Below are 17,265 nucleotides of genomic sequence, written 5' to 3' on the forward strand. Positions count from 1 at the left end.
CGACAGGTTGGAAAGTGAAAAAATAATTTAACGAAGGCTGTGTGAAATTACACTGGGATGTGTTCAGTCACGCCAATTCTAAAAAGCGCCGCTTAGCCTTGGCAATAAATCCATCGTTAATATAAACGGCTCCCATGAGCTATGCGTAGCGTTATGGAACACTCCTAATGACTTTACGGTCATTCGACTACGATTTGTGAATTCTTTCTTTCTTCACTTCTTTCTTTCTTTCTTTTTTTTTAAATATTTGAATTTGACAAATTGACTGATTTCAGTTAATTGACTGAGAATTTACAGGTCTATCTTTAACCCTCTCCTTACCAGCCTTTCGTTACGATCCAACGGGCACTTTTATCATTCAGATTTCTTTTGTAATTCACACAAGTTAAAGAACAAGGTTTTATAATAGCTAAAACACGTGGCACTGTGTTGTAGAGTTCATTTTGCTGATCAATATTATGCATAGAATGTATTTGTTGCTTTCCTGTTTGAGTAAGAAAAAACTATTTTTCTGTTGGGTGGGTGTGAAATTTTGGGGAAATTACTGAAAATGACTGGTAAGGAAAGGGTTATACGGATCTCAATATTTACAATTGATTCAATATTCACGCGATCCCCGGTCAAGGCAGACTGGGTTTTGGGATGGCTTTTATCTTGTATCTTTCTTTCTTGCTTTGTCTGGCGCCGTTTCATATACACTTGTTCAAATCTTTATCTTAAACCGGTGCCAGCTCCCTGTATTCACCATAAAATCCAATGTCATTTGTTCCTTTCCTTGTGTTGTTAATGAGCTTTTTGTTGAATATAAAATGCAAATGTCTGCAAACGAAACTGCATGTTTACACTTTTATACCGTGGTAGAAATGAGTCAACATAATATTATATTTTTCATTGCATGACGCTAAATATGTTTGGAGAAGTTTACATACATTCTTTACAAAGACAACAATTTCAATTTTGGGCTAGTCAAAGATAAGTTTTGAAGTTAATCCGTTTTAAAAAGAAGTTGAAAATTTGCAGTGATAAACTAGAACCTCCGCCTCCTCTCCTGCGATTTGAAACCTTAAATTTCCCCCCTTCATTTTTTGACTAAATCTGCACTTTTGATAAATGGGAACGAAAGATGTTATTTTCATTACTTGAAACCTGATTAAGATTTTGAATAAAAGTAATAGACCTACCTCTCACCTAAATAAGTTGATTGATAAATGGGATGTATTAGGATTGAACGAATAAGAACGACTGCGTTTGGCATTCAGTATTGGTATATACTTCTTTCAGTGCAGCCATACATTTTATGGCTGCACTGAAAGAAGTTTCAACGCCACTACCACATCATCTCATTCATCTTAAGTGTTTCAATCATCCTGTCTATTGATAAAGAGGAAACCCGAAACTTCCATTCTACCTGTTTTCGTAATTAAATTGAAGCTTACATTCAATTTCACATTGTTATTTATTTCTTCGAGCTTCGAGCAGCAACATTTACGTTATACATATAATGATGTGCAGCAGTCTTGAGTGATTGTCTTCCTGCCTGCTTGTTGCGAAGAGTGCCTTCAGCTTTGAGGGAGATGTTATGCGTAAAAGTTAAATCATTATGATGATGATGATCATAATCATCATCACAATCATCTCTCCACCATCAACATTATCAATTATCAAGGATTTTGTTTCTTTTTATGGGTTTTACGGCGGTTGCGACACATTAAGTAAGGTCATTTCAGCACCAGTAAAAAAAAAAAGAAGAAAATGGGATAGTCAAAACAGTTATACGATTTATGTATTTGAAAGCACAGAAAGTATGACATGGAGATCACCAAAAAGTCTCATCTAGACACAAGCATAGCTGCCCACTAAGAGGAATACACTCAAATTTTTACAAACCATTAGATATCTAAAACAAAAAAAAAATATAACTTAGATGATTTACAAGGAAAAATCATCATCTCCTAAAACTATAGCTTTACATTTGATTGATTCCATCCCAGTTAAGGACTCCAGTCATCAGGGCTAGGAAACAATTAAGTACTCCCATTCCAAGACAAAGAAAGAAATCAACAGAAAACAGATAAAGGGGGATAGAAATAGAGGACACAGCAAGTGACCTCCTGCCGACTTAGGGAGAAGCGAAGTGTGGTAAATATCTTCTTATCTTTTTTTTTTCGACGCACTGATAATTGAAAATTTGCAGTGCTGCCAACCCTAGCCCATGAAAATGTGTACAATATAGAGTCAAAATGAGTAAGATTTTAATCCTTCGAAAACCATAATTAGCACTAAATTTGATAATGGACAATTAGACCATACTAGCAATATTATTATAAATAGATTAAATTAATTAATAAACTTACGCTTTATAGACAACATAAATAGTATCCGCTTCCAGAATCCATTTATAAATCCCATATAATCCACCCAGATAATACTATATTAAACTACCTTTATGAACGCCCATGGCAACAAACAGATAAAAGTGCTTAAATACACTAAAAGAGTGTGTGAATGTTAAAAATTCTTAAATAATAAAAATGTAATTAATAAGTACACTCCTGAGCAAAATGTGTAATATGAGCAAAAATGCGAAGGAATACGCATTTTTAAAGTGAGGTTGGCACCACTGCATATGAAAATCTAGTACATTGCTGCATTCGCCCTTAACTCGTCCAGCTTGTCTCAATCTGATTGTCATTATCTGGATCCAAACCTGAGCATCCATAGTCCAAAATTGGTACTTGTGACTGGTAATTTGATTATTTGTCTTTCTGTTGTTGATGCCACTGAGGGACAGCGGTACTTCTTTTCCTTTCCTGTTAAAATAAATGAACACTTCACGATAATAAGGGATACAAGTAAACCAAAGTAAGGGCAAATGTATTGTATGTTTCAACGATTTATTTGTCTTCCCAAGATATACCTTCAAAGTATATAATAATATTATAACATTACTTTTAAAAAATACAGGAATAATTACTCACGAGAGCACGAAGGAAGGGAGGTTAAAGAAAACAGTAGTAGTAATAGTAGTAGTAGTAGTAGTAGTAATCGTAGTAGTAGTAGTAGTCATGAGTCAGTAGAGTAGAGTAGTAGTAGTAGTAGTAGTAGTAATGGTGGTGGTATTTTTAGTAGTGGTAGTAGTAGTAGTAGTAGTAGTAGTAGTAGTAGTAGTAGTAGTAGTAGTTTGTTTTGTTTGTTTTTAAGGGTTTTACGGGGCTTGCAAAGCATTTAGGTTATATCAGCGTCAGTAAAAAGGAAGATAATTGGGATAGTCGAAAGTTCTAGAATTACAATTAACGCACCCAAGAGAGAAGTAAGACAAAGGGGAATTGGGAACAAATAGGGATCAGATGTAGATTCAAAGAGCATACCACCAATGTACTTAGTCTGATATCACCTATAAGTCTCACCCAGACACAAGCACAAGATCCAACAAAGAGGAATACACTCAAATGCTTACATTTTATCATACATTAAAAATAATAAATATAATAATACATAACAGAGAGATGATTTACAAGGAAAAAAATATCATCTCCCAAAACAATAACTATGCATTTGACTGTTTCCCTCCCAGCCAAGAACTCCGGCCGGGGTCGGGACAAAACCAAGCAATCTCATACCAAGACAAAGACAGAAAGCATGTTGAAAAACAGATATACGGGATAGAAGACACGGTAAGTACTCCTGCCAGTGAGGTAGAAGTTGTAGTAGTAGTAAGTAGTAGTAGAAAGTAGTAGTAGTAGTAGTAGTAGTAGTAGTAGTAGTAGTAGTAGTAGTAGTAGTAGTAGTAGTAGTAGTAGTAGTAGTAGTAGTAGTAGTAGTAGTAGTAGTAGTAGTAGTAGTAGTAGTAGTAGTAGTAGTAGTTGTTGTTGTAGTAGTACTAGTAGTAGTGGTGATGACGACGACGACTATTATGATGATGATGATGATGATGATGATGATGATGATGATGATGATGATGATGATGATGATGATGATGATGATGATGATGATGATGAAGGAGAGGATAATAGTCCCTGATAGACAGTGCTACAGGATTTCTGCCAAAATATAAACAAAATTATAAGGAAAAACGCCAAGCAGGGCTCTGGTGAGACTAATAAATGGTCCCATTCCAAAGTAATGACACAAAGCCACATGGAAATGACATGGTTTTGAGAGACAGTAGAGAACGCTTGGTGTGGACCAATGAGTAATCATCACATTCCATTCGCCACGAGGGATAAGTAGGAAATATTATAATGGGAGGATAATAGATATAATATGGGGGGGGGGGGAGTGAGACAACAATCGTTCTCCAAAGGAGGTATTGGCCTCAGTAGTGGTGTCCACAAACCGCCTGTTCAATTATAAATCACGATGACTGTCAGACTAAATGAAAAAAGTTATCTTATATTATTATATACAATAAAGCAGCTTCAAATCTTCACATAAACATAATGTAAAATGTGCAGTGTTCAAAATAAATATTAAAGTCTTCTACAATTTTTTTTAATTTTCATTCCTAATTAATAATTAGTGTTGGTATTTCTCTCTTTGCCCAATTTTAAAATCTTTGGAATGGGGGGGGGGGGGGGGGCACTCCCGACATATTTAGTCATATTTAAGCACCAATAAAACGAATAGTGATGGGGAAAATTAAAAGATCTTTGATCTCATGATTAGTTACATTGACAAACAATACTATACATTTGACTGTTTCCCTCTCGGCCAAAGATTCCGACCAGGGCTAGAACAAAACCAAGAAATCTCATTATAAGGCAAAGACAGAAAACAACTTGAAAAAAAGAGAGCAGATATAAGGAAATGATACGGCAAGATTAACCTCTCCACCCACCATGGGATGTCAAAATATTTGGTACCATTAGCAAACATTTTACAAATTGAATTTACAACATAACGGAAGCCATTTATGTGAATTATAAATAATAACGGCCCAAGTTAACAACCCTGAAGAGTTTATCAAGGATCATTGATTTTGCACTATTTCTGTTCAAACATTGTTCCAGTGATGGTAGATTGTCCTAATATTTCAAATGCTTTATAGTTCAGACACCTCATCTATTCTCTCTCTCTTCTAGGTTCCATGCCTGGTCCAGCGTCGATACTGCATGAATTATCTCTCTCCATTCCTCCCTGTCCTCTTGCTTTTTCAAACATCTTGGATTGTTAGGTTGGTGAAGCCTTACAGTTGTTATGAGTGTATTTTCTTGTCTCCCGGCGGTTTACAGTTTTTTCCACAACTTGCCAGGTATCATTCTTATCTTTCCTACTAGTGTCCGAAAAGGATAGTTGTCGATCACTTTAAGGGCATTAGTTTCCTTTGTGGATGTTTGTTTTAGCACTCTTCGTTCGTTTGTGAGCAGTATACATCTATTCTAAACTTTGACAAATTCAATCGAATTTCTCATTACAACGTAAAAGTTAGAAATTATTTAAATACATTAAGGACAGTTTCTAACAATATTATACAGGGAATTTTTGTGAATAAAAATCATTGATATTATAACTCACAGTCTGACCAAAAAAATGAATTAAATTGTAACGTATTTGCATGGTTTATTTTTAAATAGAGCCCAACAGACATATCAAATCTTTCAAAGGTTACATGTTTTATATCACAAAGCCAAATGCAACATAGGGTAAACAATCATAATTGTATTTGTATTAAAACAAGGGAAAAAAATTGATTAAGAAATTGAAATAAATAACAAGTGGTCAATTAGAATCCTTATCCCATTAGACTGGCATAGGCTGGTCTGTTAGTCTTTTGTTTTTAACTCACTCAACCCTAACACCGACTACATCCGTAGTTTACCCGGGTTACTTTTACCCCATACCTATTTCTTACATTTTTAATGAGACAAATTATAGGCGTGGTATGTTTTGTTTTTGTTTTTAAGGGTTTTACGGCGCTTGCAACGCATTTAGGTTATATCAGCGCCAGTAAAAATGAAGAAAATGGAATTACAATTAAAGCACCTAAGTGAAAGTAAGACAAAGGGGAACTGGGAACAAATAGGGATCAAATGTAGATTCCAAGAGCATACCACCAATGTACTTAGTCTGAGATCACCTATTAGTCTCATCCGGACACAAACACAAGATCCGACAAAGAGGAATACACTCAAATGCTTACATTATAAATTCAAAATAACAAATATAATAATACATAATGGAGAGATGATTTACAAGGAAAAAAATATCATCTCCCAAAACAATAACTATGCTGCATTTGACTGTTTCCCTCCCAGGAAGGACTCTGGCCAGGGTCAGGACAAAACCAAGTAATCTCATTCCAAGACAAAGACAGAAAGCATGTTGGAAAACAGACATAAGGCGATAGAAGACACAACATGCACCCTCCTGCCCACTATGGGAGGTCAGAAACCCCACCCAGGAGGCGTAGTATCAAAGCTATTGTTTTTAGTTTTTGCATGTTTATGGTAGTTGAAAGAGAATGTCTTTGTACATGCTCATTTTTAATATATTTTTTCCTATTTTGAAAAGTAGCAACAATCTCTAGGATTGAGTGAGTTAAGTATTTTACAATGCTTGCAACATAAATTAGGTCATATAAGTGCCAAGGAAAAAGTAAGATGAAAGGAAAAAGAGGAGAACAGAAAAAGAAAGGAAGGTTTGTTTGTTTGTTCTAAGGGGTTTTTCGGTGCTTGCAGCACTATAAGGTCATGGTACCTGAAGCTGTAGATATGTTTGTTTTTAAGTGATTTACGGCACTTGCAACACAGAAGCTGAAGATAGGAAGTTAAAAGCATCAAAGAAAAAGGAAAACAAAGGGGACTGGTTCAAAAAGGGAACAGGAGATTTCACAAGCTAATCTATAAATGTACGTATTTCGACAATACCTTCTTGAGAATACACTGTTGACAGCAATCACAAAATGGTCAGTGCATGGTACAAATCCAAGATAATGGTAAATAGTACAAGGCTTACATTATTGTATTTTTTCGAGGCCTTTTATAGATTCAAGTTGTTTATTTTGGTTGGCGATTCGGTATTCCAGAGTATTATGTAATCTTGGAAAATTATTGGGAACAGATATGCTCTATATTTTCCATTTTGAGATAAAAATATTAGAACATGAATGTACTAATTATAGAGAACATTTGTAAGGTAAAATGCCTTATTATTCATAACATACTTGGTTCATGATCTTTACAATAAATTAGAAATATAAATAAATTATTTAAAATTTACATGCACAAATCATATGTTAAAAATAAAAAATAATGGTACATAACAAGAGAGATAATTTACAAAGAAAAAAAATATCATCTCCCAAAACTATAACTATACATTTGACTGTTTCCCTCCCAGCCAAGGACACCGGCCAGGATCAGGTCAAAACCAAGTAATCTCATTCCAAGAAAAAGACAGAAAGCAATTGAAAAACAAACACAGGGTGATAAGTGACATAGCAAGTACCTCCCTGCCCCATTGGAGGTCAGATCCCAGCAGGTAATTATCACGTTGACTAAAATGGTTATTTAGAATATCTGCTAGGGCGTCAAGATCGTCCTTAATTTGACCTTGGCCTTGAGAATCGCCATTGCACAGACAGACTTTATCACTGGACCAATTTTATTGTTGATGGCTCAAGAGATTGTTCTCAATCTATGTTAATTTCCACGATACAGTTGTACATATAATAACTAAAACAGATAGGTGCCTGTTCGCAATAGCCTTTATTTGGGTCCTCCACTAGTGTAATATCCATCCCATAGTATTTGCTTCAAAATGGACAACCATGTCAGCTTCTTTGTATAACTCTAGTTGAAACTGGCATTATCACAAATATTTTTAAATACATTATCAACTCAACTAAAGAGAGACTGTACCATTACTATTTTTGTTGAAGTTACTTTTTGACAAAACAAATGCAAAAAAAATAACTAAACCAATAAAAAGACCCAACATTCTAAATTACAAAAGCTGACAGAGTTTATTACCAAACCGATTTTATTGTTGATGGTTCAAAAGATTCGTCTCAATCTATGTAACTTCCATGATACAGTAGTACGAATTATAATTAAAACAGATAGGTTCCTGTTCGCAATAGCATTTATTTATCCGCAAATCCACTAGTGTAATATAATAAGAGTAACGTCTATCACAAAGTATTTGCTTCAAAATGGACAACCATGTCAGCTACTTTGTAGCAATCTAGTTGAAACTGGAATTATCACAAATCAGTTAACATCAATTTGATACCACATTCAAACCAAAAGCATGCAGATTGAAGACAGTATGAACAATATACCATGCTTAATTAAAGTTTTGAAGTTGTAAGAGATACAACTGAAGAAATACACATTTGCAGAAGTGCTACTAAAAAGTAATAAACAAAAATGAATATAACAGCTTCAGTTTCAGGCTAAAACTCTTCTTCAGCCAACAACAACAACAAAAAAAAAAAACAATTAAAACATAAATACATTATTTGAAAACCCAGATAGAAGGCAGAGAAAAAATAAGCACTTCCTTTCTCTAATATGATCTTCGACTGTCATTACATTACAAGATATTATAGAAAGGATGTGTTTATTTTTCCTCTGCCATCTATCTGAATGTTCCTGTATAATAGAAACTTGCACCGGGCATCCGTTTCTTTCAGGCAAGTACATCTTATAATAAAGAGCATGGTTTATTTACATGGATTTACTGGAAAGTCATTTATTCCAATCCATTATTCTTAAATTGAGAAATGAATATCTCAAGAAAAAAAAAAATAGAATAGAATATAAATTTGTCAAATTATCAGTGATCCCAATCCAAAATAGTATCTAACATAAAAGAGAATAAAGGAAAAAAATCAAAGATAAATAAAGTGGGCATTTGAATTGGCCTCTCATTTGTCAAGATACTACTAATACAAATGAAAACCAATAATGATAATGATAACAAAGTATAGTGAAATTTGTATCATTAAAGTTTTCATATATATTTTTAAAAATACATTATCAACTCAACGAAAGAGAGACTGTAACATTATCATTGTTGTTGAATTTACTTGTTGACGAAGTAAATGCAAACAAAAAATAAAAGAAAAAAATAAATAAATAAAAAGACCCAACATTTGATATTACAAAAACAGACTCAAGAATATCTTGAAAACGATGCATTATCAACACAGATCCTCCATTGACGCTTTTCCATCCTATAACTCCTCATGTACATTGGCAGCGAAATTAGCCAGTTTGCTGGTGATGAAAATCTCTGAATGGTTCATAATCTCAGCCATGGATAATTGATCGTCTTTGTTGTCATCCATTAGAGAAATGAGAGAGTCTGTTTCAATCTTGGCTTGAATGGGATTAGTGGGGTCCAGGTAACGCTGGGTGAAATACAGGGAAACATTTGAGATGTATCCATAAACGATACTTAAATAGGTAGTAGAGTGGCACATCCATGTCAATACAAGACAAATAAAAATAAAACTTGTGACGTTCTATTAGTTTTTTGACAGTTAACTCACTCAATCCTAGATATTTTTGCTACTTTTCAAAATTGGAAAAAATGTATTAAAAATGAGCATGTAGATAGATAGTTTTATTCAACTACCATTAACATGCAAAAACTAAAAACATTAGCTTTGATACTACGCCTATAACTTGTCTCAGAAAAATGTAATAAAGAGGAATGGGGTAAAAGTAACCTGGGTAAACTACGGATATAGTCAGTGTTAGGGTTGAGTGAGTTAAACAACAGCACTTACAATACGTGTGTAGTGCTCACTCTCTGGAGTTAGTAGTAATACAGACTTACCAACCCTTTACATTCAATAAGTGAAATCATAAAGTTAGAAAATTGGAATTTGAGACCAATAAAATAAAATAATTTCATTTCTCACAATCAACACATCAAATTTTACCAATGAATAATTCCCTCTCAAAATAACCACCAACTTTGCCACTAGCAAAATAAAGGTGGAATTTTGGAATTGCTGTCAACATGATCACGTGTGTTAGGGAATGGAAAGGGGAGGGAAGAGCAATTGATTTTCCTACTTACCTCCCTCCCCCTTATCGTTATCATTACTTTTGAAAATCAGAATTTTATAGACATTGTCGGAATGAAGGAGTGAAAATCAGATTGACTCTGCCAAAAGTGGATGGGTAGGCAGACATGGTAATAAAAAATAATAAATTCCAAATACGCTTTATTCCTCCTGAAGGGAAATTCACCCTAGGGCCTATATTGTAAACAGAGATAACCCAAGCTCAAGGAATAAATGGGGTCAACAGAGGGGCTCAAATCTTGATCCCCTCAAGTGTACATGCAATGCCTTCTCCACTTAGCCGTCTTGCCCCCATCTTATTCTTTAAGGTAACAAATTATAGGGAGCAGACCCTGATGTTAGAAGCTGGCAGATTTTTTTTTTTTTTTTGTTTTCCGCTTGGTCTGGCTTTGTTTCATACAAAACTTTTCAGATATTTTTCTCTAAGGCACAATTTAATGTTGAACATTTCTCGCTAACCCTTACCTTTAGCTCTTCACCTGTTACCAGACCATCATGATTGATGTCCATAATTTCTCTAAATTCTTTCCTCCTGTCCTCCTGCCATTTTCTGTCCATGTCCTGAAACTCTTTGCCCTCTACTTCTCCGGGTGGAAGAGCAGAAAATTCTTCCATAGACACCATCCCATCATTGTTTGTGTCTGTGGGTGTTAGAGACATGTCAAAAGAGATTGCAGTATTCTATACCAAAATATGTTAACAGATTTAGAGCAGTATCGTAGATTTTGTTGGGGTTTTTTTTTAATGTATTTGAATGAGGTTAAAGTTTGCTATATACTGTTAAATAGTTTTCTTTAACAAATGGCTATCATTCATGTATATGAGGTAAAGAATAAATAAATCTCATGTTGAAGTCATATAAGTTTTAGATAAAAAAGAAAAGAAAAATGATTTTTGTTAAGGAATGATTTATATATTTGTTAATATTGGAGCTCATTAGAATACAACCTGTACCAATTATGACAATTCTTAATTTTCTGTTGCAAAGAACTCCAAGAATTCCGACTTTACACGAAAATGTTATTGATTGCAGTAACAGGTATGTCCACCCTTAGTTTCAAAACAAGTTGTATTCTATTTTTGTGCAACAAATATTAAATTCAATAATCTCTTAATAAGAATGCTCCATTCTTTGGCCAGCGTAATAGATATGGAGCCAGCACACGGAAATTGTTGAAAATAATCAATACACAAAAATTAAATTAATATATAATTAATTATACAGCATTATCGTTTTAAGATCAATTGCGCCAAGAACAGTTATGTGAAGCAAGCATGGCCCAATAAATTTTGCAATTGCTGCTGAGGGATTGGGAGATGCAATTCAAATAAAAAAAATAAAATCAAAACAGTTTCTTTTAGCCTTTTATTCAGAGGAAATTAGGTAATACTCCAAACTAGCACTAATAAGCACTTGTCAATTCATTTTTTTTAAAATGTGTTCTACTATTTCATATTCATGAGACATGCATTGGTTATGAATAAGAAAATCCAACTATAAGACCAAATCATGACATTCCCCTATAGTAGTTTTAGTGTGTGTCAATATTAGTACTTTGTTTTGTCGGGATATTAACATTGAATTTTTTTCCCCCTTGCAATCAAATAGCAATGATATCAAATATAATTCGATGTAACGCATTATAATTGCATGGTATTATTGCTTTTCTGATTATCCGCCACATCCAACAGTTTATTTGAAGGAAGTAAGACTTTCTTCAAGATGCCAAGAATAAGATTTTTTGTCCGCTTACATCTATGATCAAAGACAATGTTTTAACAATTTACCTCTGTCATTGGTTATAATTCAATATTCACTTTATGCAATGTTGTCGCGTTTTCATTAATTTCCAATGAAAGTAGTAGTAAACACATGATGTATTATTTTGATGTAATTTTGGTTCACAATTTACTTTGTTAGATTAAAGATTAGAATAAAAGTTCTCTCAAATTTCTGTCTTTAATGTTTATTTCCGTTTTCATCTATGGATTGTGGCGTGTTTTGGAGATTTTTTGTTGTTTTTTTTTTTAATATTTATTTTTGTTTTAGTTGAGTTTTCCAATCAAATTAAATTAAAATGAAAATGATTAGAATTCAAGCTGGAAAGCAAACATATATTTTATTATTTCTGGTCTCATTTTTGTTCAATTACAAGTTTACTTGCCTTCAAAATCTGCATAATAATGATTTTCAAATCGTTTTGTTGGTAAGAGATCTCAATAAAAGTATAAGTAAATCATATGTAAGCATTAAAGACTTTGTTTTAAAAAATTAAAATTTCAAAGTTCTCCCTTAATAAATCAAGTCTCTCAACCTTCCACCAATCGAGCTATGAGATTGGGTTGAATGCCATGTTTGAGACAGAAATGCGGAGACTATGAAAACCTATGTGATGTTGGTCGGAGAATGGACCATAATTCACTCAGAAATGAGCAAGCATTACATAATTTCTATGAGAAACAGAAAACGTCTTGTTATGGAGGCCAAGGGTCGGCATACCTACATCCGAATTCAATAGCATATTTGTTTAGATTAAGAATTTAGGGAGTTCTTTTCAATTGAAAATGAAATAATTGTTGCTATCAGTTAGTCTCCAGTGGCCTTCACCATTAAGGACCTGGAGAAGACCAATAGAAAGAGAGATGACACATTTGGATGGACATAGGAGGAAGTTCTACATAAGTGACTGGCACTCCCGTATCAACCTTATGTGTTGAAGAAATACCACAGAGGATTAAAAAAGTATCAATTAAAGTAAATTCAAAATAAAGTGTTCAAATTGTTTGATTTTTATCTTTGTTTAAATGTTATAAGAGTTCAAAAACGGACACCCCTGTGATCAACCATTCACACAAATATTTTTGTGTTTTCTAATACAAGCAGGAAAAGGAGAGAAGATGAAGAAGAAGAAGAAGAAGAAGAAGAAAAAAGATGAGAGGATAAATAAAGAGGAAAAGAGAGAAAAAAACAGAAAGTAGAGATCATACCAACACTTCTGAGGACATTTTCAACCATCATCTGGAGAGAATTTTTGCTGTGTTCAGGATGTCTGAAAACCATGAACTCAGTCTTGGATAACTGTTCATCTTTTGGTTCATTATCAGCATCTGACCATCGGAACTTGTACGACATCAAAATGTCTTTATCTGTCAAAATAAAGAGACAAACCTTTTTCATTTTTTTTTAAAGGAAAAAAAAATAAGACTAAAGAGAAGGCTTTCTTCTGCTCAACAATTTTTCTTGGTATATTGTTGATAATAAGGGGTGATGTTCATGATACAATACATTAGATTCATGATATAATACATTAGATTCATGATGCAATACATTAGATTCATAATACAATATATTAGATATAAATATGAGTGATAATTGAAACTAATGATTTTATATTCAACTAATCTAGCTACTCATTACTACATCGCGTCTACTAGTTCACTCAAGGTGAGCAGGAGACCTGAAAAAAAAACCTGACATATATAGAACTAATCAAATATCATCCACATATCAATCCAAAAATCTTTAGCAGTTGAACTATTATAAATTCATACTCTGACACATGAAAATGTTGCTGCTTGAAGCCCAAAGGAATAAATGACAATAAGTAATGAAATGGAAGCTTTCATTTATTGAACCAAGACAGATAATTTGGACGTTTCCCTTTTATCAACAAATGTAAATGTTGCTGCTTGAAGCTCGAAGAAATAAATAGCAATGTGAAATTGAATGTAAGCTTCAATTTAATATTTGAAAACAGATAAAATGGACATTTCGGGACAATGCCATCACCACATTATCTCATTCGTCTGTAGTGTTTCATTCATCCTGTTTTGTTGATCAGAGGAAACTCGAAACGTCCATTTCATCTGTTTTCGTAATTAAATTGAAGCTTACATTCAATTTCACATCGTTATTTATGACAAAAAAGTAGCAAATCTCATCTAATTGAATTTCATTTCTTATCAACACCGTCTGAAGATTTCGTCAAATGTCTACAATTGATTCTCCGAAATAAAATAACTATTAATCTAAGAGCGTTTTCGTATATTAAATTGAAGCTTACATTCATTTTCAGATTGTTATTTATTTTTATCAACAAAGCACGATGAAAGAAACACTGAGGACGATTGAAAGATGTGACAATGACATGACGTAGTTAAGGTGAATTCACCTGTCACACATTGACAACTAAGAACAAATTCAACACGCAAATTAAAGAATTTAAGATTGAACCATAACAATAAAAAGATATACACTTACAGTACAGAGGACTATTTTGTTGATTTTATGTTGTTTTTGTTTTTTTTGTGTCTGTTTTTTGTTTTGATTTGGATTTTTCTTGTTGCTTTTTTTTAGTCTTTCCTGACAAAGTAGTATGCTATTCTCAGTATGATGATGTTATATCCTGTTGCATTTCTGAGATCCAAAAGTCAAATTAATTCTTGAAAATGAGGCGTTATATACCTTATAATATTAAACAGTCCATGGTGATTAAATCAGATTACCATGTGTTTCCCGATTGTTGTCATTTATCATATTTAACAATACCTTTAAAACAATAAAACTTAATGTAAATTTGAAGCCCTTAACAGGGAAAATCAATCTATTATTGGGAGGGCCTACAAAGACCTGTGCTGGAAACAATCCATAAGTATCCTTAATATTTACCTTCCAACATTAACTCTGAAGTGTCATCGCCTCTTTCATCATAATCCTTGACAACTTTGATGGCCTTCTCTACCTCTACCCCTCTTGACAACAAGAAATGGAGATAGTATTCCTTCCATGTGACAAATTCATTGCCTGGGATAGTGGACAGTGATGAAAATCAATACAATAAATTTAATAGTAGTAAAATTAAATGTATGTGGTCTTAAGAATTAAAAAAAAAAATTTTAAAGAAAAGAAATTAGGGTGAATTTCGAAAATAGACTAAATATTATGTACATACTTGTGAGGAAAGGTGTAGCAATAAATCGACCGGCGTTTGCTTGAGTAGCAAGTCAAGCAGCAGCATCTGAGACAGTTATCTTTTTTTATTATCTGTTTCTCTTCTCATTTTATTAATGACACACCATATCCTGGCCATAAGAGACAATTTGGAGATTGTTACGTACATTTTATTAATGACACACCATATCCCTGGCCATAAGAGACAATTTGGAGATTGTCACGTACATTTTATGAATGACACACCATATCCCTGGCCATAAGAGACAATTTGGAGATTGTTACATACATTTTATTAATGACACACCATATCCCTGGCGATAAGAGACAATTTGGAGATTGTTACATACATTTTATTAATGACACACCATATCCCTGGCCATAAGAGACAATTTGGAAATTGTTAAATACATTTTATTAAAGACTCACCATATCCCTGGCCATAAGAGGCAATTTGGAAATTGTTACATATATTTTATTCATGACATCATATCCCTGCCATAAGAGACAATTTGGAGATCGTTACATACACCTACCTACCTTCAGGATCCAAATGTTTGAAGATCTGGTCATTTTCTACCTCAGCATCTGCAAAGTGCTTATCCATATTTTTTTTAATCCATAGCTCCATTTCTGTTTTAGACAATGATCCATCTTTGTTCACATCTGCCCTGTATAAAATATTATAAAAACCAATAATCCCATTTCAGGTGGAATTTTATTTATTTATTTTGTTTGTGTGTGTGTGTGGGGGGGGGGGGGGGGGGGGGGGGGGGCGGGGGTGATCCATAAATCTATGCTTTTGTTTGTTTTAAGTTTGTTTTTTTATGGCACTAGTTACACATGTAGGTCATTCCAGCGATATTAAAATGGAAGTTGTTTCTAAGGGTTTTACGGCGCTTGCAACACATTTAGACATTTGCTGAAAGTCTTATCCAGGAACAAGCAATGGATCCCACTATGAAGGATGTACTCAAGTGCTTACAAAATACATACAACATATTCAAGATAAAAAACTATAATAGTAGATAACAGAGAAATAATTTACAAGAAAAAAAATATCTCTCAAAAAAAGGTACTAGACTGCTTTCCTCTCCTCTCCCGCCTGGACCAGGAAAAAAAAACAAGCAATCTTAATCAATAACAAAGACGTGGGGCAACATGGACAGGGGAAACTGATATGGGGGATAGAAGTCACAGCAAAAGTGACCTCTCTGCTTACCAAGGGAGGTCAGAAGAGCCAACCCACCCAATCTATTCATTCAGATTAAATGAGGAGCTGGGTCTCTTTAGATTTTAAAGCAATGTAAAAGAAACTGAAATGGAACTTATCACCAACTTATCACATGTTGTTGACCAAGGATATTGCCTGGCTGAGAGGTGCTCCAAAATGTGTTTCAGATACAGAACGCACTTTAGAATGCAAGTATATTATTAATACCCCTTTTTTTAAAAGTTATTGACAAAAATCTTACCCTACTGAACAATCACTTTCCCTTGCTGTTTAAGTTGTGTGCTCAAACAATCACTTCTGACCTTTTAAATTGATTTTCTGTACACTACACCAAACGGAAGATGGGTTGATTCAATGACTGATCTGAACTTATAGTTAGTTGGGTCACCATAAATTCTTAAAGGGTTTTTTTTGACACTTTAAATTATATATATATATCTACTTATAATATCGACTACTTGAAAATTATATTTACTTTTCTCATATTTTCATATTTATTGACTTTAATCATTAATTTATAAGAAATTGTATATCTGGAGTGTTATAATACAGTTTTTGACCAATATTGAATTTTTCGTAACCTCAGAGATAGCCCTATCCTCAGTCTGAAAATCCAATAAAGGTCAGAAACTGAAAAACACATGTGGATGTTCACATTTATTTTCAATGCTGTAAATGAATTCATATTTTCAGTGATGAATGACTTATAAAACATTGAAACATCCTTTTTTATTAAAATGATCAAAAGGTGGTGAAAAATATAAAACTAAAACCCTTGGTGCTCACCAGAGCTCTGGTCTTAAGTTGTCGTGAACAAACAGTTGTTTTCTCAGATGTCCTAAAAGATTGAAAAATTCCAGTAGTTGATTATGAATAATAATAAAAGCAGAGGATTTTGTTGTTGTTTTTGTTGTTATTGTTATTGTTATTTTTTGGTCTTTGTCTGTTTAATTTTAGTTTTTTACGTATGTTTTTCTGTTTCTAGAGAATGGCAAATAACAACATCACCTCTCATTCCCATAGATGATTTGAAACAACTCA

General features: G+C 33.4%; 1 protein-coding gene across 4 annotated transcripts in view; it reads right to left on the minus strand.

Annotated features, from left to right (window-relative positions):
• Positions 1–5,542: 5,542 nt before the first annotated feature.
• Positions 5,543–17,265, minus strand: part of LOC144971111 (45 kDa calcium-binding protein-like) — a 26,523-nt gene continuing 14,800 nt past the window's right edge. Inside the window, exons 5-9 of one of the 4 annotated variants that reach the window (XM_078911511.1) lie at positions 15,531–15,661; positions 14,709–14,843; positions 13,028–13,186; positions 10,505–10,680; positions 5,543–9,355 (exon numbers count right to left, since the gene is read on the minus strand). In XM_078911511.1, the coding sequence (XP_078767637.1) occupies positions 9,179–9,355; positions 10,505–10,680; positions 13,028–13,186; positions 14,709–14,843; positions 15,531–15,661 (778 nt within the window). In that variant the 3' untranslated portion in view covers positions 5,543–9,178. The remainder of the gene's footprint in view (positions 9,356–10,504; positions 10,681–13,027; positions 13,187–14,708; positions 14,844–15,530; positions 15,662–17,265) is intronic. The other 3 variants (XM_078911513.1, XM_078911514.1, XM_078911515.1) reach the window with 3 other exon arrangements.

Source organism: Berghia stephanieae, chromosome 4, assembly GCF_034508935.2.
Source record: "Berghia stephanieae isolate SIO BIC M18660-M18661 chromosome 4, UCSD_Bste_1.3, whole genome shotgun sequence".
Lineage (NCBI taxonomy): Eukaryota > Metazoa > Mollusca > Gastropoda > Nudibranchia > Aeolidiidae > Berghia > Berghia stephanieae.